This window comes from Paramacrobiotus metropolitanus, unplaced genomic scaffold, assembly GCF_019649055.1.
Source record: "Paramacrobiotus metropolitanus isolate TYO unplaced genomic scaffold, Prichtersi_v1.0 Parri_scaffold0000005, whole genome shotgun sequence".
Classification (NCBI taxonomy): domain Eukaryota; kingdom Metazoa; phylum Tardigrada; class Eutardigrada; order Parachela; family Macrobiotidae; genus Paramacrobiotus; species Paramacrobiotus metropolitanus.
In genome coordinates this window covers 1035188-1059156 of record NW_026570225.1, presented here as the reverse complement: position 1 = coordinate 1059156, position 23969 = coordinate 1035188, and the positions used below count along the sequence as shown (strand labels likewise).

Sequence of the window (23969 nt, the reverse complement as noted above, 5' to 3'; positions counted from 1 at the left end):
TCAATCATACTTTCACTGGAATGCAATAAACAGCAAAGTTTTTAAATCGCATATGTTCAAGTCACAAATTACGAAGCACCATTATGAGCACGTAAACGCGCAGGCTGTAGAAAACAATTTCAAGAAAATAAATCAGAAAACGTTCGTTCAGCAAACACAGCCATGAGACGCCTTAAGCGCAAACGATATCCGATATCAGCTGTGATGTTGCTAATATTAGAATTGCAGCAATATAAAACTAAAAATATTGAAAAAGAACCACTCCCGGTTCCTTATGAAGTCACATTAATGATTGGAAAATATTAAACTTTCAACTCGTCAACGAGCGTTGCAGAAGATTTCCGTAAGTATCCAATGCGACAACGGTCATTTTTCCTTTAGACTGTTGCACATCCATATTATAGTCGCTAACTGAAGCCTGCGTCGCATTTAATGGCAGCCCGATACGAAATGTGGTTGGTACATCCTTATCACCGATGAATTCCCAATAGTGCAGTACGTTGCCAGCCATATCACGCAGTTCTACTAAACGCAGTCCGCCGGGCGCGATTAGTGTATCCCTGAAAAGCAAATTAGCAATATCGAAGGATTCAAAGCTGTATGGTTTTGGAAGTTCCCTACCTTCGTTTTCACATCATGCATGCTGCCATGCATAAGTTGATTCAGACAATTATTTTGTGATTGTGCCTGTACAAAAAGAGCGCTTAACTAAACACTAACCCTGACAATTCAGGTACGGCAGTATGACGTTTGTTTAGGACATCGTCATCCAAACAACTTGCCGAAATTGAATTTTGGTTGACGTTGAACCACCTGAAACAAATACATGTATTGGGGCGTTATCGAAATGAGGCGACCTTTCCAGGGGATTATGTTTTCGGACATTGTGCTGTCCGAACTGCTCTTAATTGTAATTTGTATGCGTTACAGCGAACAGATCTGCGAAACGAACTATAAGTAATATATAATTCACAAATCGGACGCTCCCCTCCGCCTGGACTTCCCAGCTGTTGGACCGATCACTTCAATGAAGCTCATCTTTGATCTTTTGATTCCAACAGTGCGCATTGGCTTACATAATTAAGAGTGCTTATTAAAAATAAAAAATAATATTCTGCTCGTTCGCTTTTAAATGAACTTCTCGAAGAAATAAAATTTTTAGAGAGCTAAAGTACGAGGACTGAGACGGTAAGCTATCGACTTAACCTGCGAAAAGGCACGATTTCGATTTATTGCTAACGTGGTCATGAGCGAAACAACCGATCAAGTGAAGTGATTTTTTTCATTTGTAAGTTCTCGACTGCACGAAAGGGCATGTTGCAAAACTCGGATCTTTATTCAAATTCTGCGCGTGTTACTAGAATCACCTGTGCTTAAGTATATTATATTGTGCACATTCACGTCGTATTCCCAAACTAAAGTTAAAAAAGTACTTACGTATAGTCTGACTATAGCTAAAGCCGTAATACTTGTACAGTACATACTGCAATTACGAGATCGAAGCCAAATAAAAACATGTCATTGTTCACATAAGGTGCCACATACACCACCCGAATTGATAGGTCATCGCGAAATACTGTATGATAAGGGTAGAACGTAAGCATACAAGCTTCAGTTGGTTTAATTTCCAAGCGTTAATCAGCAGCTCTACAGTAATCAGAAGTTGTAGTAGGTAGAACAAATAACTGACAGCACAAAGCGCAGCAAAAACAAGCACAGCATGTAGCAAGATAGGCAACAAGAATCTGCATAATATAAGTACTCGTAAGATGCAAAGAAACGTACTTCTGTGGTATTATAAGTACTCGTACTGTAACCGTGCGCCATACCCGCCTAACAGTTGTGGACTGACTTGTAGCAGTGAACCATACTTACTTGTGGTAGTTTAACAGGGTCGCACAACTGCGAGTCCACGAGGGACTGGCGGCATCGTCGCCCATGGCGACCACGCAGCTGTCCTTGACGGGGATCGGTCTGGGAATTGGCAGTCGGTGTGGCACATCCAAGTCCTCCATGACGCTGATACCTGACGGGGTGTTGATCAGACTACTAGCATTCTGTTTGCCCTTGACGCCGCCTCTCTGACCACCACTACTGCATCCACTGTGCTCCGTATCTCCACTGGTGCTGCAGTTGGACGGCATCGACACCGGGCTGGACGTGCCTTCCAGACTTTCCCATTCATCGAGATCCTTGCTCTCTGAATCCATAGTGCCTGCGGCGCTGTGATTGATGAAGTTGCCGAGATTACCAATCGTATCCCGACTGGAGGAACGCCGGCGCATAACGCTGTTTGTTTGCGCTACGTGGACCTGCGTGAAATCCAACCGGCTGGATGGTGTCCGTATTGTGTCGCGTGTCGGTGAATATGTGGTCTTGGATTTAGCGGACGATTTTTGTCCCCGACCGCTGTTGCGGCGCCGGAAGGAACGACGTTTCGTAATGGCTTTCTTCGCTTCTGATGGATTTTCCGAAGCCGGTTTTTTGCGAGCAGGGATGTTTTCTTTATTTCTTGATGATTGTGTTGACTGGGTAGGAATTCTGTTCTGAATTTTTGGCTAAAACACAACAGCTGGTCAATGGTCAGTTAATGTGGCTACCCATAGTTTGTATGCGGCGACGAGCAAAATTTAATATTACAGTGCGAGTTCTTCCTACATGCAAAAAAACGAAAATCAGTACGAGTACTATTCTCTTCATACCCGTGGATTTGCCAAATTCGAAGCCGGGTGACACCCAGGAGCGGTTCGTAGTGGATATTTCAGTTTAGATTGCTTTTTGCCATTTTCAACAGAAGCCTCAGCTGCTTGATTTTCCTTTGCTTTTGTTGACAGTGTTGGCTTCTGGCTGGTGTTGATGGTGCTCCTCTTTTCTGCATTAGAATGGCGGAGTAGAGGCTTTCTTTCTGCCGGAAGTGATTTCCGAGCTGGCTTCTGCTTTTCCGGCTCTTCTTGTGCTACCCTTTTCATAGTTGCTGCTTTCGTATCAAGCATATCCGCTGATGCACTCCGACGAACTGCGCGTTTTTCCTCTAGGCTTTTGGCAGCTTTTCCACTCATTGTTTTGTCGCGGATCAATGTCTCCGTGTCGTCATGATGGCCATCGATGTTTGCCTCGACAGCGTCTGTTTTCGCCAGTTCCATCTGCTCGTCTTTGGAGACCGTGGATCTTGTGCGGACGGTTGGCTGTGGTTTAGCGCTCTTGTTTTCCTTCTTTTCCGGTGTACTCGATGTGTCCGTATGGTCTGGGAGCTCTGCATCATTCGCCACAGCATGATGCGCCGGCTCCAGCTGATGGATTTTATAGACAACATGTTGCGGTAGTGTTGCCTGCACCGGCTGGCAGTCTTCCTTGCTGAACTTAAAGGAGAATTCCTCAAAAGAATCCGGGCTCTTCGGTCGACATGATTCGTCTTCTGATTCAAAGGTCAACCCGTCCACGGAATTCAGTCCGTCGGAGTGTGACGGGTCCGTCGGCTCCAGCGTCGGACCGCTGGTGAAAATGACCGTTTCCGCTCCGGTACGGCTTTCCACAATGTAATCCACTTTATCCGGTGATTTATTCGATATGTCTTTTGTCTCCTTGGCGTCCAGTTCTTCTTCCTTTAATGGATCCTTTTTCTTACGATTAAACAGGCGCTTCCAGGGGGACTTACGGCGGTGATCATGAGCGCCGGTTTCCTCCATTCGCGCCGGCAGCGTGGCCGATTTATGGATATCTTCCTGAGTCACCTGCACATCGCCCATGGACGACTGATACGACACATGTTTGCTGTAGTGTTTCGTTACCACAGAATTCAGTGGTGTAATGTAGTTGATCGTATGTGTCGCTTCTGGATGGACAGTCCGGTCCACCGCCTCACTGTAGCTCTCGGTGGGCGATTTCAGTCCGGCAAACGAGCCTGACAAGCGCTTGTGCCAGTTGCGGGCTTTCTTGGCAGCGGATAATGTGGATGAGGGCCGTGTGGACGCATTGGATATACTGCGTTCGGGCTCGCATAGACTGATTGCACACGAACTAGTGCTGAAGGCATCATCCGGCATCGGTGATTCCAGGGAGTATTTCCGGTGCGATGGCATTTCTTCGGGTTTGTCGTCCTGGTGTTTGGATGAGAACAGTTTGGAGCGAAAACTCCCTGACACTGTAATACACACAACAGTTTTAGTTATTGAGCATTTTCATGGCAGCGTCAGCGTGAGCAACGATATGCAACTCGTTTACTGAATGTCCGCAGATTGTTTTGCCAATTGCGCGGCAAAGATGATCAAAATTTTCCGCTGATCAAGAACTGGTAACAAAATACCGCTACTTTCTGACACCAAACATACGGATAATAGTCCAAAGGAAACGTCAACATCAAAACGGCTATGATGTGCAATTCAAATCACGTACAGCAAGCCAGATTACAATGGAATTAAAGAATTATGCAAGCCCATTCAACTAACACTGAGGTGTTGCAACGCGCGCGTCTCTTTGTTCTTTTTTGAGAAGCGGAAGTTGCTTACAGTCACGGCGCAATTCGCAGCTCTCAACTGGCCTACGCAGTTTCAATGCGCCACATTGCCAAATGATCAATATTAATAAGAAATCACTAATTTATGCAACAATTCACCTACCAAAGGGGAATACTGTTATTCATACCCACATTCTTTCGTATCATGCAAATTGAGAGCAGAAAACAGTGAGAGCACAGGGCTAAAACAGGACGTCGGAGCTACAATCTTTGTTGGAATCACAATATTTCGCATTGTCTTTTTGCCAGATTATTGGTCAGGGCTGCTCATTTAGTCAAGTAATGTTTATGCGGCACATGTTTCTTACGTTGAGATGTGTCAATTTTTGATCAAGAATCGATTACTAAAGTAACAGACGTCTTACATGCAGATTTTCTTAGAAAAGTTTACGCGTTGTGGGGGGGGGGGGGTGAGCTATACGTAGTTTGCTTGTTTACGATCGACTACTCTACTCTAAAACTCTAGAAAAACACAGTGCACAAGGGTCAGCAGCTTCCGTAAACAACCGAGTATGCCGTCGCATCTGTTCGAGGACTGTTTCAATAATTCGCAAAGAGTGTATATATATGTTATGTACGAGGAATACACGTATAACTATACCGTACTTCTCATGGCCTAGTAAAAAAACGAATCAGTAGGTGGTCAATTTACTAGCCGAGTAGGTAGAAAATAGAAAACAGATTGCCTACACAAGAGCCAGTTACATTATGTGACCCGTATTATTGTCTTCTGATTTGACATTGAAATTGATTTATGAATGATTCAGCTATGAGGCGCTTTCTCACCTAGAAGAATACTTGTAACCCACTTTGCAATCAAGACAGCACACAAATAAACAGCTTGTACCAGCAGCATCCACGCGTGCGCGCGCGCGGTTCAGGTTGAGCCGGTGCAACATCTGCATTAATCTTTACGGCTTTGTGCCGGCTCAACAGATGCCCACAACACGGTCAATTGTACCTGTTGAGTACAGCGTGTTTTTGATCAAGTTCACCCTCTGACAACACCCCTCATTCTCATCGTCGGCTGATGGATCGATTATGCCATTAGTCAATTATTATACTGCAGAGTATTAGTTACTATTACACTGGACAAGTGAACAGTTAAATTAACGCGCCAACGTACATGCGCACACGGGCTGGATGTTGTATTTGATAATATAATGCAATTAAACACTGCAAACAATGTCGATGCTACACGCATTCCGGGCAAGAACACTTGTTTGCTGCTTTATCAGGATGTGAGTATCAGAATAATACCCTAGTTTTCTGGTCCAGTTTGGTTTGGTTCGCAGTTGTGTAGGAACATCCGTAATAAATTAGCGCGGTTTCTACATATTTGACCACAAACATCGGTGGATCTATAAATGCTTGCATAAATTAACGGTCCAACGATCGACCGCGCATTTTTTGCCACTTATTACGGTGCAGTTAAAAGAGACAAAAAAAATATTTTTTGTCAAACGGTTGTATATATTTAATTTACATCTTATGCAGCGACACAAAAATATGACAAGCAAGATGCGTTAACTTCAGTCTATTCACATCTAAAAAGCTTAAGCGAACATGACTTTGAACTTCAAATCTGCACTCTTTTTGCTTTTAGCGTACGTCTACTACGTTTCGTTTTTAGAAAAAAATGTACGCTCTTGTGTCAGCCGTGTGCGCATTGCGTTTTTCAAAGAAGTGTTAACAGATCGGGATCAAATGCAATGTATGCAGGAATCACTAGTATAAGTATCTCATTGCATTGTACGAAACAAACATATAATCAGTCATCGGTAGTACTGAGCACAAACAGTAAGCATGCTGATTATCCTTGATGATAGTCTTTAATCAACCATTTACAGCAACACCGGAAAACATCAGGCTAAACTTGACACTGAAAACCATTCTTGTGCATAGCTCTGTGCAGACTCCTGCTGCTTTTCGAAAAGTCAATATCTACCTGACAGATCCGCAAACCTAAATACTTGCATAATAATACGTACACTCCGGCTACTAATGCTAAAGTTATTTAAAATTTCAGCAATCAGCTCAATTTAACTCCATTGCGTTTTGACTCTAGTATCGCATAACAAGCCCTGCTGACCAGTGAAGCAGTTAAAAATGCCGAGGAAGATACCAACTGCAGGTTTCGTACAAAAATAAGTACATTTTTTACAGTAACTGGCATATTAGTTTACATAAAATGATTTGTTTGTTGATTTGCAATCTTAATATGCACTATTTAGCAGCCAATTTAATTACCAAAAGTAATTTAGAGACGACATAAAAAAATATAAAAAAATTAAGCTCATAATGTCATACTCATGAGTCATAACTCAGGTTCTGAACGGTTCTGTATAAAAAAAAGATAGTGTCACGATATTCACTGTTACACTCGATATTCTTCAGCCTATAGTGAATTATACGGTGTCTGCTACAAGCAAGGGAAATTTAACGTAAATTTGTTTCGAGGAATGTTATGTACAACAAAGAAGCCTAAATTTTAGTGGTTAATCAATTTTCTTTCACCCTTTGCTGTTTATTGCAGAGAGCAATGATTTACAAGGATTTACAAGTCGCTCCTCGTTCATTAATTGAAAATGTGCAGGAGGCCCACAACGATGTGTGAGTGCCGTCCTGTACGTAAAAAAAATCCACAAATCACTTACCTCTTGCGAATAAATTTTTCTCCGAAGAGGATTTTTTCAGCGGACCACCTTGGGTTGCGTTTTCTGCACTAAACGAAGGATTCGTAGAAACTACTTCCATTTTTCTTTCGCTTTTTTCAGGTGATTTATTTATCACCTTGACCTAAAAACATTTTCGTGCATATAAATAAATAAAAAGCAAATAATGAACAGTAAATGTTGCTGTAACGTAGAACGTTAATTCGGCACAAAAATAAAAACAATTTGTTCATAGAAACTTTAAAAGATATCGGGAAACAAAACGTTTATACCGTAAAAAGCACAAACACAGACATTCCCAAAAGTTTGCCGAAAAACAGCAGGCTTTACTGGTTTATAGACACTGGGTTTGCGAAGGGAAAAAGCGCACTCAAAGTTCTTATTAAAACCTGATTACTGTATTTGCTTTATTTGCAAATAATTGATTTAACCTATTTACGGTACAAAAAATACTGTAGTTAATGTAATAATAAAGATAATATTTTGATAGGTCATTTTGCTCAACATGCAGCGCTTATCCCGGTTTCACCGACTATATTCAATTTTTTAATTTTAAATTTTAGTCTTCAGTTTTTAGAAACAAATTTAGTGTAATACTCCTAATCTAAGTCACGATATAAAAAAAGCACTTATAATGATATTGTCATATGATACGGATATTAGTAATAATGTTATCATTATTACAGCGTAAGCCAACAAATACTGATAGCAGGTTCATGACGCAATAACAGTTTACCGCCACACTGGTGCATCCAGCACAATACAAAACGATAGCTTGTTTGGAATCTTTTGAAGATTTGCGCAACGTACTCTGTACGTACCGAAATTTTAGAAAGGCACACAGGGTTCCAGAAATATCCAACAGACAAACAGGGTATAATTTATTAAGATAAGGTAGTGTCAGTATAAGGTAAGCTTGGAACACGCAGGTAGTGGGAATGCTGGTAAGGACGCATAAGATGGCTATAGGGTAATTACGATTAGCAATGCACTGTTAAAAATGAATCAGAATAAATTCGAAAAATCGGTACTTTAAAAATAGGTATAACACAAAATCTGTAGACTTTCGAACAATTTTCCGTTTTCGGTAATGGTCATATGAAAGCAAGCACAAATGGATGCGATACCGGTGCGAGAAAAAACAAATAACACTGCCTTAATGTCGTTAGTTCTGGTCAAGCAAAGCTGACGTTGTCAGTATTACAAACCAGGCATTTAGGTTGGCGGGCGGGAGCAAAGACTAACGTCTGTCGCCGCATTGTATTATCGGCGGTATTCATTAGATTATTATGATGGCTATACTACACATACACGAGCCCAGTGCCAAAAACTGACCATCGGTAATAATCGCGCTTAAACATAACGCCAGCAGCACCAAGCCAATCAGACCGTCATATAATTGAAAATCTTGTCATATATTACATACAAAATGCAACTGTCCCATCATTTTCTTTTAGAACGAGAGAGAAATTAAGTGCTTTAAACCGACAGATACTTGACAAAACTGTAACAAAATGCGTAGCTTTTCGAATAGAATTGCGCGAACGATGCCGCTTAAATCCTTCTCTTGAAAGCCAATATAGTTGTCCTCTTCGTATTGTTTTATGTATCTATAGTTGTCCGTCCGTACATTTCACGCATGGTTGGCACCATGAATGACTCGTTAATTACGGAATATTAGAAAGAAACATAAATCAAAAGAATTTTGAACTCGGTGGAATGAAAAAATTACTGCGCGCGCACACGGTACGATGCAGCCAAAGCCTGCAACAGCCCTCGCATCTGCTTTTATCGTTTTACTACATAGAGAAGTACCTAGGATAGTACTTTGATGTTCGGTAGTACAAAACATAGGACGAGCGAGGAGATTTCATTACTTAATTGCAATCGACACCGAAACATTCTGTTTCGGTAATGCTCGATGATAAACGGGTTGTTATTAAGTAATAAATTTCTTAAACCTCAGAAGAAGGTTGTTTCACATGCATTAGCGAATATACCAAAAAGAATAATAATGCATAATTATAAGATTTACTGTTATAGTGAAAGTAGCAGCATTCGGGCGTTTCACGTATACAGAATTTATATTTTGATGTACTACTTAGTGTGACCAAAGTATAAAATATGTAAACTTTCATCATTTCTGGTGCATTATTACGTAATTCTAACGGCAGTAACTCAATTAGAACAGCTGTAAGATGAACTAATCAAGGTTACAACTTACAAGTATCCAGTAGGTGTATTATATATATACCGAAAAGGTCCAAACAAAGATTGGAAGATGACAGTTTCTGGTGTACTTTAGAGTTGTTTCGTTGTAAATGGCAGAAACTTAAGAAACAACGAAGTAATCTTATGAAACCTTTTTCGAATTATACTAACGTTCAATATTCAAAATTTAATATGTAGCTACCACTATCAGAAAAATGTGAGTCTCGGTTTCAGGTTACTTATATTTTGGTTAGTCAATAATCCAGTCATCGTTACATTAGTGAATAGATATATACGGTAGGTCACCGTAGGACGTACAGTAGCTGTACAAACAATGTACATAATCAAGTGTATACATTACATTGCAGAACTCGCGCGACGCGTACGTAATATCTATATAAATATAAAAAGCATATTTCCGGGCAGTCCAGCAGGCATATTAACTCGCCCATGTACGCTTACCGTAACAAACATTTCCCGAGGAGCGGGAACAACGGTTACGGGAAGATGCAGCAACCGAGAATCACCCGTAGGCTCGGAGGAGAGTCTGTTTTGGAAAACTGTTGGTCTTTCGACGGTGAACTCTTTGTAGATATTGTCAAAACCTCGCGCCATAATTCCCACTGGCGTATGGCCCAGATCAAAGGCGTGTCCTAGTTCGTGGCAGGCAGCCCCTAGTGTAGTACTGTAACAAGCCCAACGAGTTCCTCTGCAACAGAACAACGATCTGTATTCCCCGAATGCCAGCAAATAATCGGCACAGCTAGTAAAATCCAGTCATGATCAAATCAACAAATCTATCAAGGTGTCTTCTCAAAAAAAAAATCGAAAAAATACAATAAATAATGATTGCGTGGTTTATGAATTTAATGTACCTGTATGCACTGTCGTCCATAAAATGGTATTGATTAATGGGTCGTTCATCCGTTAAATACCGTTGCAGATCTGCCACATTTTCCGGCCAGGTATACAAGCATCCTGTACCAAGAAGCGCAAGACCTGTCAAAAGGGCAGTGATTTATTACTGTGGCTACTAGAAATCCACCAGTATAATAATATCAACTATGAAACAGACAACGATATAATTATACGAAAGGTGAAGTCAAGCAACTACTGAAAAAGCGGCGTGGTACATATTATATTACAGTTATAATTTTAAGTACACTGTACGCTCCTTTAAACGGTTTTGTTTACAGGTAGGCACAATTGTTTTGCGAAGGTGCAGTGGCTTAGTATATTTTTTACGATAGGATATTGGTCTAAATATTATTATTCGGAAAACGAGATAATAAAGCGGGTTTTGGAAGAGTCACCAAACAAACTTGTGGGCTGCAGTTGGCAGCTCATAATCTGCAGGGAAAGCCAGATTCACTCTATACCGAACACGTCCGAACTCAGACAGTGTGTGTTTTTTGCAAAAATTAAGAACGGCTTAGTAGCGGCTTTCCGCCGGCAATGAGGCATAAATTGCAGAACCCTTTTAACTGCAAATAAATTATAAGTTACAGAAGTCTAACAAAAATAATGTTGTTGCTGCTTAATGCCATAACGCTGGCAGTTCGATGCATCTGTGAACAGTAAAAAGTGTGACGGTATATATAACGATAAGTTGTTTACTTGATCCTCCCAGAGCAACTTGTCCTTTGACATTATGCAAAACATCCTCATAGAGCTGCGGTACTGGCTGATCGTCTTTTATCCGCTGATAGCGTGTGTCCGCCAAAAACGCTAGGAACTTGCATCTGCCTTTCAAACTCGGAAAGCGCCCAGCCAGTTCCTTCTTCAAGTGTCTCCATATATCCACATCTTTCATTGCGTACAATTCTTGAATTTTAAGCCTTGTCCTAAAAATTGTGCACTTTGGTAATCCGGTTTCGATGTCACTGGAGAGTCGGAATGTCTTCCGGGGATATCCTTCGTCAACCAATTTTTCCGCCGTAAAACTCTGCAGTAGCCCGGCCCCGGTGGCGATTCTCCGTACGGCACTGTGCGGCGAATCGTCCTCGTCCGCTTCAGCTTGGAAGGTCCCGTTGGCATCTCGGCATATCACATATAACGGCATCACAAAGCAATCATTTTGAGCGGTGCGGTAAGAAATTTTGAGCAAAGTTGCCATACGCTGGTCGTCGCTTCCTGAGAGGGTTACGGTGAACTTTACCGCATTGCTTCCGAGAGCTAACGGTACGACCCCCCGGAAGTGACGACGGCAGACTGACCACACGGCGTTGAAGGCATTTCTGTCGTTGCTGATTGCAGTCGTCTTCGCAAAGCTCCCTGCCGGATGCGTTACATACCCGCGGATAATAACAAACGGATAGTCAACAACATGCTCTTTTTGCTCGCAAAAATTTGCGATTATGATACCATTGCGAAAGGGTGTTTGATCATACGCCATGTGCGATAATTGATACAGATCTTCCAGACTTCTTACATCTCACGCTTTAACGCATCGCCTCGTCTGCATAATGCTGCGTGCAGCACAATATTAACACTTTCATTTCACAATGCTGCTCACTGTCATGCATGTCCATGCGGAACCAGACATCCATGTTTTTTATTCAGCAATTAACACAAGTGTACATGATACTAAGTAATCCTTGAAAATCAATAGCTACTCCGCATTATAGACCAAGCTTGTGAAACCACATGTACAATGTAGGCGGATTTGAGTGAGCCACTTTGCTCAAAACAAATTTTCGTTCTAAACAAACCGTTTGCATTTATGCCAGGCAGACGTTCAAGATCAAAGCTCTAAAAATTATGGCATCACAACACTTCCGCTGATCCTGTCGCGCTGTCAACACGCGAGGAGAAGGAGCGATTGTGCAATGGCAAATAATAGTCCCTTAATGTATCATTGCATGTACTCGTAGCAGTCCGCGTAATTGTATGATTTTCTGTAGTCTTGAAGCCAGCAAGCAGAAACAATATTGTGATTTGGACACATGCGATAAGCAGCAGGAAAATTACGCTTCCGGGTAATCAAAACCGGTTACTTGTGGCAAGTCGTTGACCAGTGATACACCGATTACGTATGCGGTTGTGAATGCGGCAGCTGCAAATACATTACACCGGTGGATGTTCTCCCTGTAGTTAAAAAACCGAACAAATTAAAACCAAATTAACATTAAAAACGTTGGGAACTCACAAATTACCCCACTAAAATCTGCGTAATTTTCTCTGTAGCCTAAAATTAATCAAGATTTCGTAGCAAGCTCACAAATAAACAAAGCAAAGTTTACCGTACGGCGTACGGTTAGTACTGACATGGAGTTTCTCCATTACGCTGTTAGCCTCATTCACGTTCTAGAATCGAAAGTTTATTACCAGCCAAGATTCACAATTTTAATGTAGGTGATTTATGGAGCACTTTCCTGTTTTTAGTTGCAGACATTACTGTATCGTTAAATAGCTAAGATAATAATATATTTCTACAAAGGCTATAGGAGCTGAATGTAGTGTACAGACGCCAATTTCATCCAGCAGTTACCCTTAATTACCGCCATCCTGTGAATCCATTTTTTGTTCTGTACATGCTGTTCTGTATTATTATGAAGCAATGCGTTAGCGTCTTCCATGTGCCTCATCTCGCCATCCCCCATGGCCGACCATGGCCAGATGGTTCTTAACTTCTTACAATTATTAGACTGCAAATTCCGATGCAATGAATGGCATGGTCTCGCAAGACAGGTCGTTGGAGTAGTTGTTTGATCAGTTCGCATGGATCCATGCGATGATGCCGTGCAGGACCTAAAATGATAACGGTAAGTTGGAAACCGTGAAAATTCGATGAAGCTTAGTCAATTATAATTAATCATTTCCGTTGACGTGCTTGCACACTTTCCTGCAATGTTAGAATCTGAATGTGTTTACTGAAGCTGGTTTTGAGGCAGTCCTTTTTGGCCAAATCATCGTGCTAGCACCTTAATGATAATCTGGACAAGATTATGCAAAGGAACTGGAAGAAGCAATATATATATATATGCGGCTTGAGTGGTGAGCCTCAGCCGGTGACCTCGGGTTTCCGTTCTGAGGCAGCTCAGAAGCTGAAGCCATCGAAGAGATGTACTACGAGTAATATAAAACGCCGAATATTTCTGCGATGGCTTTTTTTAGATTGCTGGAAGTCTTATTGAAATATACGGCTGAAGGAAAGGATTCAGAACATTAATCAGGAAGCAGCAGTGCCAGTACTTACAATTAAATGGAGGTTTTTGCCGAGGGTAGACTCCCGGCATCAATTTCTTCAGTTGGGGCTGATGTTGTTTACTTTGGACGATTGAAAACACTGGTCTCGCTTTTAAAAAAATTGTGCATATTTCTTGAATTGTATTGCCAAGGCATCGTACCATGTAGTTCGCGGACGTGGGCGCCTCCAAAACCAAAACAGTTCAAATGACAGAAAAATTTCGTCTAAATTTGCCGCCGGTGGTGCTTCTCCATTATACTCGTATACTGTACTTATTATACTTCTATCATCTATACATACGAGGTACTATCGAAGTACTTACGATTGGAACAAGTACTCCTCTATGGGGCAGTTTGCCATGCATTTAGCACGGTCCTCGTTTGTCAGACACTTGTATGCTAAGCGCAGTTGATTTAAATCGTTGATATCTCGTTTCTCCGAAAAAGTTTTACTTGCAAACTTTCCGTTTTCCATAAAAAATTTTTTTCTGCATTTTTAAGGTATAGTTTGAACAGATCGAATGAATCGAAGACTCTCGAGAAATACCGAACCTGCAGGGGTTGCCCAGTTCGCAGCACAGGAGGCATCAACCTTAGCACACTTAGGCCTTGTCCCGAATTCAAAGCGAATCTCGCTATGGTACGGTTGCTCAACCGCACGAGGTGGCTGTATGCAGTGGCCACGCCTACAGATACGGTACGCGAAGCCACCTCGCGAGGTGGAGTTGCTGTATCGCAACGAGATTCGCTTTGAATTCGGGACGAGGCCTTATCCTTATAAAATGCTACGTAAAAAGCACTCGCAAGTCACGGCATAGGTAAGGTAGGGCCAAGGAGCGCATACGTAAAGCGCTGGATTGAGTTCTCCCATAATATTTGTTTTTAGAATCAAAATTTTTTTGGTAATATTAAGTGCTTCTTTTGGTTTCCCTTCTTTTAGTTTCACCTGCTGATTTCCTGGATGGAGAAGCTCTCGAAAAGAGAGCACAATAACATCATTATTTTCTTGCACAGTTGCGGACCTTTAGTTAGTTTTGCTCTTGAGTGCAGTAAGACTTGGTTCCTCCATCGACACTGTTGTTTGATTCGAGAGTGTGTGTGGAATTTGACTTCAAAATCAGGTATGATTTTCGGTATCGTTTGGTATTCCATGTTGATGTTGCCATTCTTTTGGATTTTAATGTGGCTTAGCCATTTTAGATATCAGATAAGTATTTGAAAACCTCTGTAAGAACAGACAGTATGATGATTATTTTATATTTATGAATATCTATATGATCACTCCTAAAAGTCTTAAAGGCTTGGTAATTGTAAGTTCGTCATTTATTTTATTGACAGGCTAATATGATGGCACGAGGAGCAAAGTCTACTGAGAAAATAAAAAAATTTTTCTTTTACTTACCATTAGCGATGGAAACCTCTACTTTGCAGTTTGCAGTAGCTGAGAGGTTTCTGATGAAAATCTTGCACTACATAATTTGCTACAGCTGAATAAGCCAAGATTTACCACAACAGCAAAACAATTTTAACGCAGCGAAATACAGCCTACGAGTAGGTTGTGGATTTGTACAGTTTTTCAACTGTTTTTGCTAGCATATTCAGTACTGCACGCCAAATTAGCGACAGAGTGGTTGCTGTATTCCGTGAGAACTGAAAGGCTCGAGTCTTGTCACTTGTCACCTTGTGTTCTGCAGATATACCTTACATGCTACATTTCTGATCGAGTATTTGCTATTTAAGTTACGCTTACGGCTTAATCACGAGATATTATTTCTTGGTTGATATGATCATATGCGTGTAGAGAATGTGACCGAGCATCCCGTTGAAAACATGCTGGAACCGCTGAAAGGCCCTTTTATTGTGGTGCGCGATCAGGTGCCTCGCGGCCAGGAATCCCCAACGTCCTACAGCAGCAGTAACGGCAACGGTGATACGCAGTCAGAAGCTGGTCAGGTGAACAACAACAACAATGGTCCCTCTTGGATCCTCTCGGAACTGGAGCTGGCCATGGAGGCCAATCCGCCCTTCATCATTGTGGATTCGCTCTACGCGGAGGAAGTGGCTAAGAATATCTACCGCGGAAATCTCTGTCGCATGATGGCGGTGACGGGCAGCGTCATCTCGGCTGGTTTGGCCTTTAGCCGTCCCACGCTGCCGGTTGCGGTGCCCATTCTGTCGATGACACTGGCCACTGCGGGATTTTATGGTGTATTCTACATGCGTGATCCCAGTCTGAAGTATCTGGTGCTGGGCAGACGTTGGCGGACGAGTGGCTTCCAGTTGAACAGTGATCATTTTCTCTACAGTGATCAGCCGCCGTTGATCTTGAAAGCCGCTAATTCACGCTTCCGAAAGGCGCTGAGAATTTTACCCACGTTTCTGCCCCTATTGAGTGTGGGAATTGTTGTCTATCGCTTTTGGAAAGTTTTATCGTGAAAGCCTTACGTGTTCTGTATCTTCAGAACCACAGCTTGGTTTGTTCCCTTTCAGTTATATTTAGAGTTTCCGAAAAAATCTTGAATATTCTCGCATGTGTTTGCTCAGAAATATAGATGAAGTTGCTGTGGAAAGTACGTAATGTTACACAGGCAGGTTGCGCTTGATCTGCTGTTGTTTACATAGAACTTGATAGAAGTATGAATAAAATGCTGCTAACAAGTTTTACCATGACGAATAAAGTTTCAAACAAGGCTACTCGGACGAATTAACGTACGTGTAATAACGAACCAGTTTTAATTCCCCTTGTGCTTGGAAGAGGAGCATCACAGTACACAATCTAAGATACAGAAATAAATAAATTCGAATAAATCTCTCGACCACAAAGCCACCGTCAGACAGGAAAAACCCTTTAAATTCCAACATATACCCAAACAACGCGTCATAAAACTCAAAAACAAAACGTTCCCAAAACTTTACCCAACCATCTCAGACGACACAAACATACCACAAATGCCTGCAGACACCGATCACTCATAATCAGTCCTTCCACACCTTATTGAACATCTCCATAAAGGAATCGTAAATCATAAAGGTAATTCCAACATCCAAACAGACACGTCCCAATCGCGGCACAGTTCCTTTGTAAAATCTATTAATCGTAAAAAACAACATTAGTACATTGGAGTTGTTAGGCCAGCATGTCAGCAAGAAGCAAATACATACGCAAATAGCCCTTCTTTCGTTGCAATTTGGTAGGCACAATCCAGAGTGTTTTTGTATTTGCTGGCTTCCAAGCCCTGCATGCGGGTTTTCACTACATCGAGCGGTGTATTACCAAATACAGATGCAGCCCCGGCAATAGCACCAAACAATCCGGTTAAGGGTTTGTTGATCTTCTGTTTGGAATCGCCGCCAGTGTACCATTGTTTCAGGCTTTCCACAACATAAAACCGAATAGCTTGATTGCTTCCCTGTTTGAGAATGGTCGCCGTCAAGCCTTGGTATGTCCCTTTTATTCCTAAGGAATCGAAAACCAAATTTTCCATACCTTTCAGTCATACTATGGAGTATGAACGTTAATAAGTAATAATCACGTTATCATGTTTCAGATGCCTTATCCAAGTTTACCTCGATTATCTACTGTAATACTGTATCACCACAATCCCTGTCATTATTATACACAAGGCAAACGACACCATCTTACCCCTTTACCAGGAATTCGTTAATTATTAAACTGCTATCCAGTATCTACTAGGTGATTACGTGATAAAAGCCGCTCTACATTTCAGAAACATGATGTTGCTCCCACCTTGTTCCCGCACAATCATTCTCACGCCGTGGAAGAAGCCTTTGTACCGGGGCACCGGTTGGTTTTGGTCATGGATGAATTTGACTTTGACGGTTTCCATGGGGGTAACAGCAAAGATCGCTTCACAAATCCCAGCACCCATCCCGCACAGAAGCCGCTTAGCCGGCGTCAGGTTGCCCTTGGCGTCCACATTGCGCTTCTTGAACTCTTCGAAGGCACCGAAGCGCACAGCCGACTTGGGAATAGACCCATACACTAACACACTCAAGCCGCGATACAGACCCGCCACACCATGTCCTCGCACAGTCTGCTTTACACAGTCGATGACTCCAGTGTACCTGTAGCAATAATAAAAGTGGAAACAAAGATTCAACAAATTGCAGGGTTGTCATATTCAGTACAAACTACAAGCACATTCTTTTCACCGTCATACACCGAAATCAAACGCCGAATACACAAGAATCGATCATGACCAAACTTCGCATCATGGTTTCAGTGGCACAAATAATTCTCTTACTAGAGCCAAAATTAGAAACCAATTCATATTTTTCAAATGTCTCTAAACCAGTAATTAATAAGTTATTATTCCAAACACTTTGAAAATGTCAAAAGGGGCAGCGCAACAACGAAAGCGGCGCAGTCCACTTATGCCCCAATTTGCATAGTTATCTCATCCCAAGACAAGAAATCGACAAATCGATTGCACCTAGGCAGCGTCGTCAGCTCTGCCTCTAACCACAAAGAACTGGGAGAAGACGAGCACGACAATCACTTACTTAGGCTTCGCTGAGCGCTCATCCAGTTGTAGCTGAGTCTTAACGTATTCCGTAGGGAATGTAATGCACTGCAATTCAACGCGAAATATTGCTTACACAGGATAACTGCAATTACGAAAGAAATACACCCAGTGTCCTAACAGCAGGAAACTGCCAGCTACAAGAGTTTTGCTAGCAAAACTCACAGCTTACCGCTTTTCTACTCTACACCGACTACACGCAAACCGTAATTCAGGAAATACGTCCATTACTTGAAAAAAAAAAGCAATAAATAGAATAAACTTTTTCGTATGCTAGACGGGGGTGAAATTACACTAGTAAAAATTCAAAATGACAAGGTAACGCAGTAGCTGCTGCAGGGTACTTATTTTAATTTAGAAAACAAAATTTACTGCCTGTCCGTCTTTTTATACGCACAATTTCAATGCCTCCCGTAATTCCACCAGCGATAATTCCCTTCAAAGCCTTGTGGGATGGCGTCAAGGAGGAAAGCAATGACGGCGGGGGTGCTGGAGGTTCGGGCGGGCTAACAAGATTACGAATCTCCGCCACAATATCAGGAACTTGGGGTTGTGGTTGGTCCTGGTCTGAGACCATGGGTGAGCTCTCCAATACGACCATCCCGTTAACATCCACAACCTAATCTCTCCACGAACTGCTGATCAATTTCCAATTGTGCAATCATACACACGCCGGTTCGGATCTTTCAGTTTCCTGCTGTTATGAGAGCTCCCCCAAGCCAAATTAGTCACACACGAACTACGCGAAAAATGGAAAAGACTACCTGCAGCTGCACTGACAAATGACAACCGAACCAAATTGGCAGTAGCAACACTGCGACGTCATACATACACTACTTACGGTATCGACGCACCACTTGCGCAACGAGCTTTGCCTACCGGAAATGATCGATAGTTGAATTAAAACGATTTGCAGCCTGCCCATAGCCCAATTGTTTGAGGAGCAAAACGGAAGTAGCCGGGATGACCACTTGTTTTTACTGGCTAGTAGTGGCTACCAAACTGTAATGAGATTATCCATGATCTTTGCATCCGGTAGTGATAAATGTTGAAATACGTCCTTGACAAAATCTTGAAAATTAGAAATGACATTGTACGTAGTTTAGTTTGGTTTATTCATTGAGCAGACAAACCCTCGAGGCACTTTCAGGTCTGGTCAGTACAATACTTGGACAAAAACAGAAAAATAAGAACTACAAGAAATTTTTTTGATTTCAACAAGAACAGGAAAGTCTTAGCAGATCCACAACCAAACAACGCATTTCCACTTCCCACTACTTTGTTAAACAAATCTTTCAGCCTCATCGCCAGGGTTGTCTATCCAATTCGTAGCTTTGCCGCAGGTACATCCAAACGTTCTATCCGGCGGAAGTCATACCTCGCGCTAATGTCCTTAAATGGAACAAGGTCACACATCTATGCTGGCACGTCAAAACTGTCGCGGTTTCGGATCTTATACAGCCACACTGCTTCCAATTCTGGCGCCATCGCTAGACTGCCGGTACTATGCCCAGCTGCTCGTACAGTTGCGGTGTTACCCGAACCGTATTGTAGCGATAGAAATTAGATGTACCGCCAGTAGGAGTGTTAATTGCATTTCTCTACCGTTTATTGGTTGTTGTGTTATGAGGATCAGAATCCTAGTTTTCCTACTTTCACCGACCGCATCTCACGGTCAGAAACATCTTGAAATTAGTCTTGCTGCAGCTTGCTCCGAATCTTGCTAACGCGCCTTCCGCGCTTCTTGCTCAACGCTTATGCGTCTTGCTCCTCAGCTTGCGTTGCTCGCCGAATCTTGCTTTGTGTACTTGCTAATAAACTCATGCGATGACCTTGTGTTGTGTTGCGTAATCGCCATGGGATGATCGTGCATCTCCCATCATTGCCACCATGTAAACGGTAGTCAGCTTCCGGTCAGCATCGCTGCCGACCGTGCCAGCCTTTCCCACACTAACAGCCGACAGATCGTGGTAAGGTGGATTAACCAACCCACTAGAACAGCAGTCAAACCGGCTGCTGTTACATGGCGCTCCTGGTTTCCGAACCAACCCGACAGGATACCAGGAAGCCGACCGACGCCATCATTTTGCCAGTTGTCGTTCAGTGAGTTGTTACTTTTTGTAATCATCGGTAGCAGTGAGCACTATTGCGAATTTTCGATTTTAGTGTATAATTCTGGCCAAATTAGACATTTGAATTGCATAATTCCCATTTTGCCGCTGTTTTTTGCATAATCGTACATAACTTTCTGAGTGGCTTTTGTGCAAAAATATTAACATAAAATTTCGAAAGTACATTAGCGAAATTATTTACTAAATTAAAATTGCGAATAGATTGATTACTGTAACTGTTTGGCTCTTAAAAAATTGTTGGAAATCATATTATTTTGGCATTGCCGATAATTTTGCCACACCCTGTCCTTTGTCTACAGTACATATATACAGTACATACTGTAGCAAAATTATTGAATGCCATTGTGTTCCCGCATCCGATGAGACTGTAAGAGCACAGACAGATCTTTTCTCCATGGGAAAGCATTAAGCGTTCCGCTCCAGCAGATCCATGGAATCTTCAGAGAAGATTCTTCTCCTGTCTCTTCTGAACTGTTCGTCAAAGTCAGAGCTGCGCTGGCTTAGCGAACAATTCAGTCTAAACATTAACAAAGCGAAGAAGAAACAGCATTTTGTGGAAAAATTATCTGCATACATATCGGCAAATAATATTCCATTGTCAAGTGTGCAGCAGCATCTGTTACAAGCAACAACAGATGACCCAAAGCAGGCACACCGAGAGATTTCCTTGCACACTCTTCCCGTGGGCAGTCAGACAGCCGTAGTCACAGGCACAGACAGTACACAGCCACAACCCGTGCCTGCAAGTTCCCCCGTTTCCAGCACAGTGAGCGAGACAGAACAGACCACTGAATGGCTAGTGCAGCGTAGCATCTTACAGTCTCTTCCCTGTGAACCTGAGCTGTATAGAGAGAAGTACCAAAATCTAAGTCGTTCGCTAACGGAAGAAAAAAACTACTTTCTGGATAACGCAGTGCTTATGCAGATCCGCCGTGCTGCTGTATCTAGCATTCAGCAGATTGACGACAACTCAGTCATTGCACAGCTATCCGCTGCCCAGCACGCAGCCAACTTTATGCAGTGGCTTAAGCAGCCCACCACAGAAGCACGCACAGATAGCACTGCATGCGCATCAACGGAAGCGAAATTATCTGCGCATACACACCGCGCCCATATTGATAATACGAGTACGAGTAAAATTAACGCCGGTAAATTAAATGTGCGCAGTGCACGCATATTATCAGCTGTTCCATCAGAACCTACATTAAATGAACTGGAAGATTATAAAGCAACCAAATTAAAAGTGCTGCGTTGCAAAAAGTACACAGACGGTACCGATATTAATGATTTCTTTAATGAAATGGAGAAATTATTTTATGAAATTAATCCTGATATGCCGGAAGCACAAAAAGTCGAAGAAATACACCGTGCATTCGACTACAAATTAAAACACCGAAAATTTATGATCGGTTTGAACTTTGAACACTGTTCACAAAATACGATTGATGCTCATAAGATTAGACAAGTTTGAGCATAAAGAACAATCTCGTTTACCACCAGACCCGGTTGAGATTATAACGGCTAACCAACGGGATGATGACTACGACTACACTAGTCATCGGTCAGTACGTGCACAACGCCACTATGCACCTGACCAGCAAAATATTACAATGGAACGTGGTTTTGACCGTTACCGCGACGCCGACGACTATCGATACGAGCACCACACTCCAAAGCAAAGGAACTGTTCTGTGTGTGTTCCCAAAATTACCGAAGAATCCATCCTCGACATATCGACTTCGACAGCTACAGACTGAAGAATGGAAAGCTATTTTGCCCGAAATGCAAAGATTTCCTGCATTCATATCGAGAATGCACAGAAGCCGACTACGACGATAAATACAGTATTCAACGCATATGCCCGGACCATGTCAAAGCCAGAGTACAAACTGCATATGACGACTACATCTCCTACATGCTCTGGAAATATGGAGACGACTTTTGGTTCACCGCTCAAGGAAAACGGATGAGACGTTACGGAAAAGGAGGTCCATATGGACGTGACTACGTTCCACCTGTCTGCTACACTGAAGCCGAAGTTAAATTATATAACCCTCAACGGGATGCCACTACACCACGAAGTACACGAACATTAGGCCAGCGTGTACGGATGCCGACTGTGCATTTCAATGTGTCCGAACCGCTAATTCCTCGGACACCGTACATTAAAACTGATCGCCGTCACTCTTCCAGTGCGAGTCCAAGTTACAACAATGACTCACAGTATCAGCCCACTACGTCAACACCAGAACCTTTGGAAACATTAAGCCCTACACCGCTCGCCGGCACCAGGAACAACCCGCCGCTACTTTCCATCATAAAGTCTACAGTGGACACAATGGATGCCACCGTGACCGCTTCGCCGTCTCGCCGCGACCAGCCGACGTTGCGAAAAGTTAATTCGAAAGCATCGTTATCACCGCTGAATACAATAAGACCTGAAGTGCTAACGCCATCCAGCTGCATTTCCTCTGATTCATGCATCTCACCTTCCGATTCTGAATCGCCGGTAAATGATCCCTACAGACCGCAACCGGCATGCGATTTAACCAGTTGTACAATGGAAAACATTAAAACGGAGAAAGCCGGTACACCACAAAACGGCTATGATTTCGTCACAATCCCAAATGTGCATAAAATTAAAACTGCAAATGCACCCATGTCATCATTACTGCGCCATTTCCGTGCTACACCATGCCACCGGATACAAGCGGAAAATTTTCGGATACCGTGAGGGACACATTTCCCATCCAGTACCACACCAACCTACCACCGCTCACATCGATCGCAGAATCCCGATCGCCTAACATTAGCGATTTCCGTGGAAGATTAACCCAACACCAACGGATCCGCCACGTTTACTTCAGGACCATTACTGGACTCCTACAGCTAACTTCTTAAACTTTTCTAAATTAATTTCAATTTTTTACTATTTTTTAATTAACACTCCCTAATATTATCTTGATGAGACAAGTATATCTCATCGCTACCGTGAGGGATGTAGCGATAGAAATTAGATGTACCGCCAGTAGGAGTGTTAATTGCATTTCTCTACCGTTTATTGGTTGTTGTGTTATGAGGATCAGAATCCTAGTTTTCCTACTTTCACCGACCGCATCTCACGGTCAGAAACATCTTGAAATTAGTCTTGCTGCAGCTTGCTCCGAATCTTGCTAACGCGCCTTCCGCGCTTCTTGCTCAACGCTTATGCGTCTTGCTCCTCAGCTTGCGTTGCTCGCCGAATCTTGCTTTGTGTACTTGCTAATAAACTCATGCGATGACCTTGTGTTGTGTTGCGTAATCGCCATGGGATGATCGTGCATCTCCCATCATTGCCACCATGTAAACGGTAGTCAGCTTCCGGTCAGCATCGCTGCCGACCGTGCCAGCCTTTCCCACACTAACAGCCGACAGATCGTGGTAAGGTGGATTAACCAACCCACTAGAACAGCAGTCAAACCGGCTGCTGTTACAGTATCATCGGTGATGGTCCGTAGGGCGGCGTGCTGTCGTTTCGCTCTCCCAAAGACGCTGCTGACCAGGCCAATGCACAGTAATCTATGTATGGCTGGACAAAAGCGTGGTGAGGGGTGACTCGCTGGGGGATGCTGAGCCCGGACTGTACCCGCTTGATCTTTTAATGCCGTAGTTGATGTTTCGCTTCACTTTCACATACTGTTTAGTCCATTTCAGGTTGCTGTCCACT

General features: G+C 42.6%; 3 protein-coding genes across 9 annotated transcripts; 1 reads left to right on the top strand and 2 right to left on the bottom strand.

The window, feature by feature from the left end:
- LOC129581178 (uncharacterized) lies at nucleotides 1-14090 on the bottom strand. 6 transcript variants are annotated; one of them, XM_055472110.1, is made up of 11 exons: nucleotides 13911-14090; nucleotides 13598-13772; nucleotides 13037-13149; nucleotides 11017-12486; nucleotides 10275-10377; nucleotides 9862-10108; nucleotides 7171-7312; nucleotides 2703-4141; nucleotides 1876-2558; nucleotides 721-813; nucleotides 1-560 (listed from the first exon to the last, which is right to left on the bottom strand). In XM_055472110.1, the coding sequence occupies exons 4-11, from the start codon at nucleotides 11792-11794 to the stop codon at nucleotides 311-313; spliced, it is 3735 nt and encodes a 1244-aa protein (XP_055328085.1). In that variant the 5' UTR covers nucleotides 11795-12486; nucleotides 13037-13149; nucleotides 13598-13772; nucleotides 13911-14090; the 3' UTR covers nucleotides 1-310. The 6 variants fall into 6 exon arrangements, with proteins under 6 accessions (XP_055328085.1, XP_055328082.1, XP_055328083.1 ...); XM_055472107.1 differs by having other exon boundaries at nucleotides 10275-10398; nucleotides 13037-13467; nucleotides 13911-14089; XM_055472108.1 differs by having other exon boundaries at nucleotides 10275-10398; nucleotides 12890-13149; nucleotides 13911-14089.
- Nucleotides 13010-16280, top strand: LOC129581181 (uncharacterized). 2 transcript variants are annotated; one of them, XM_055472114.1, is made up of 3 exons: nucleotides 13010-13163; nucleotides 14528-14708; nucleotides 15389-16280. In XM_055472114.1, the coding sequence occupies exons 1-3, from the start codon at nucleotides 13155-13157 to the stop codon at nucleotides 16021-16023; spliced, it is 825 nt and encodes a 274-aa protein (XP_055328089.1). In that variant the 5' UTR covers nucleotides 13010-13154; the 3' UTR covers nucleotides 16024-16280. The 2 variants fall into 2 exon arrangements, with proteins under 2 accessions (XP_055328089.1, XP_055328090.1); XM_055472115.1 differs by lacking the exon at nucleotides 13010-13163 and adding an exon at nucleotides 13963-14088.
- Nucleotides 16281-16303: 23 nt separating this feature from the next.
- On the bottom strand, nucleotides 16304-18933 carry LOC129581179 (putative tricarboxylate transport protein, mitochondrial). The gene is made up of 5 exons (XM_055472111.1): nucleotides 18529-18933; nucleotides 18112-18179; nucleotides 17336-17673; nucleotides 16750-17044; nucleotides 16304-16675 (listed from the first exon to the last, which is right to left on the bottom strand). The coding sequence occupies exons 1-5, from the start codon at nucleotides 18730-18732 to the stop codon at nucleotides 16564-16566; spliced, it is 1017 nt and encodes a 338-aa protein (XP_055328086.1). The 5' UTR covers nucleotides 18733-18933; the 3' UTR covers nucleotides 16304-16563.
- Nucleotides 18934-23969: the final 5036 nt, after the last annotated feature.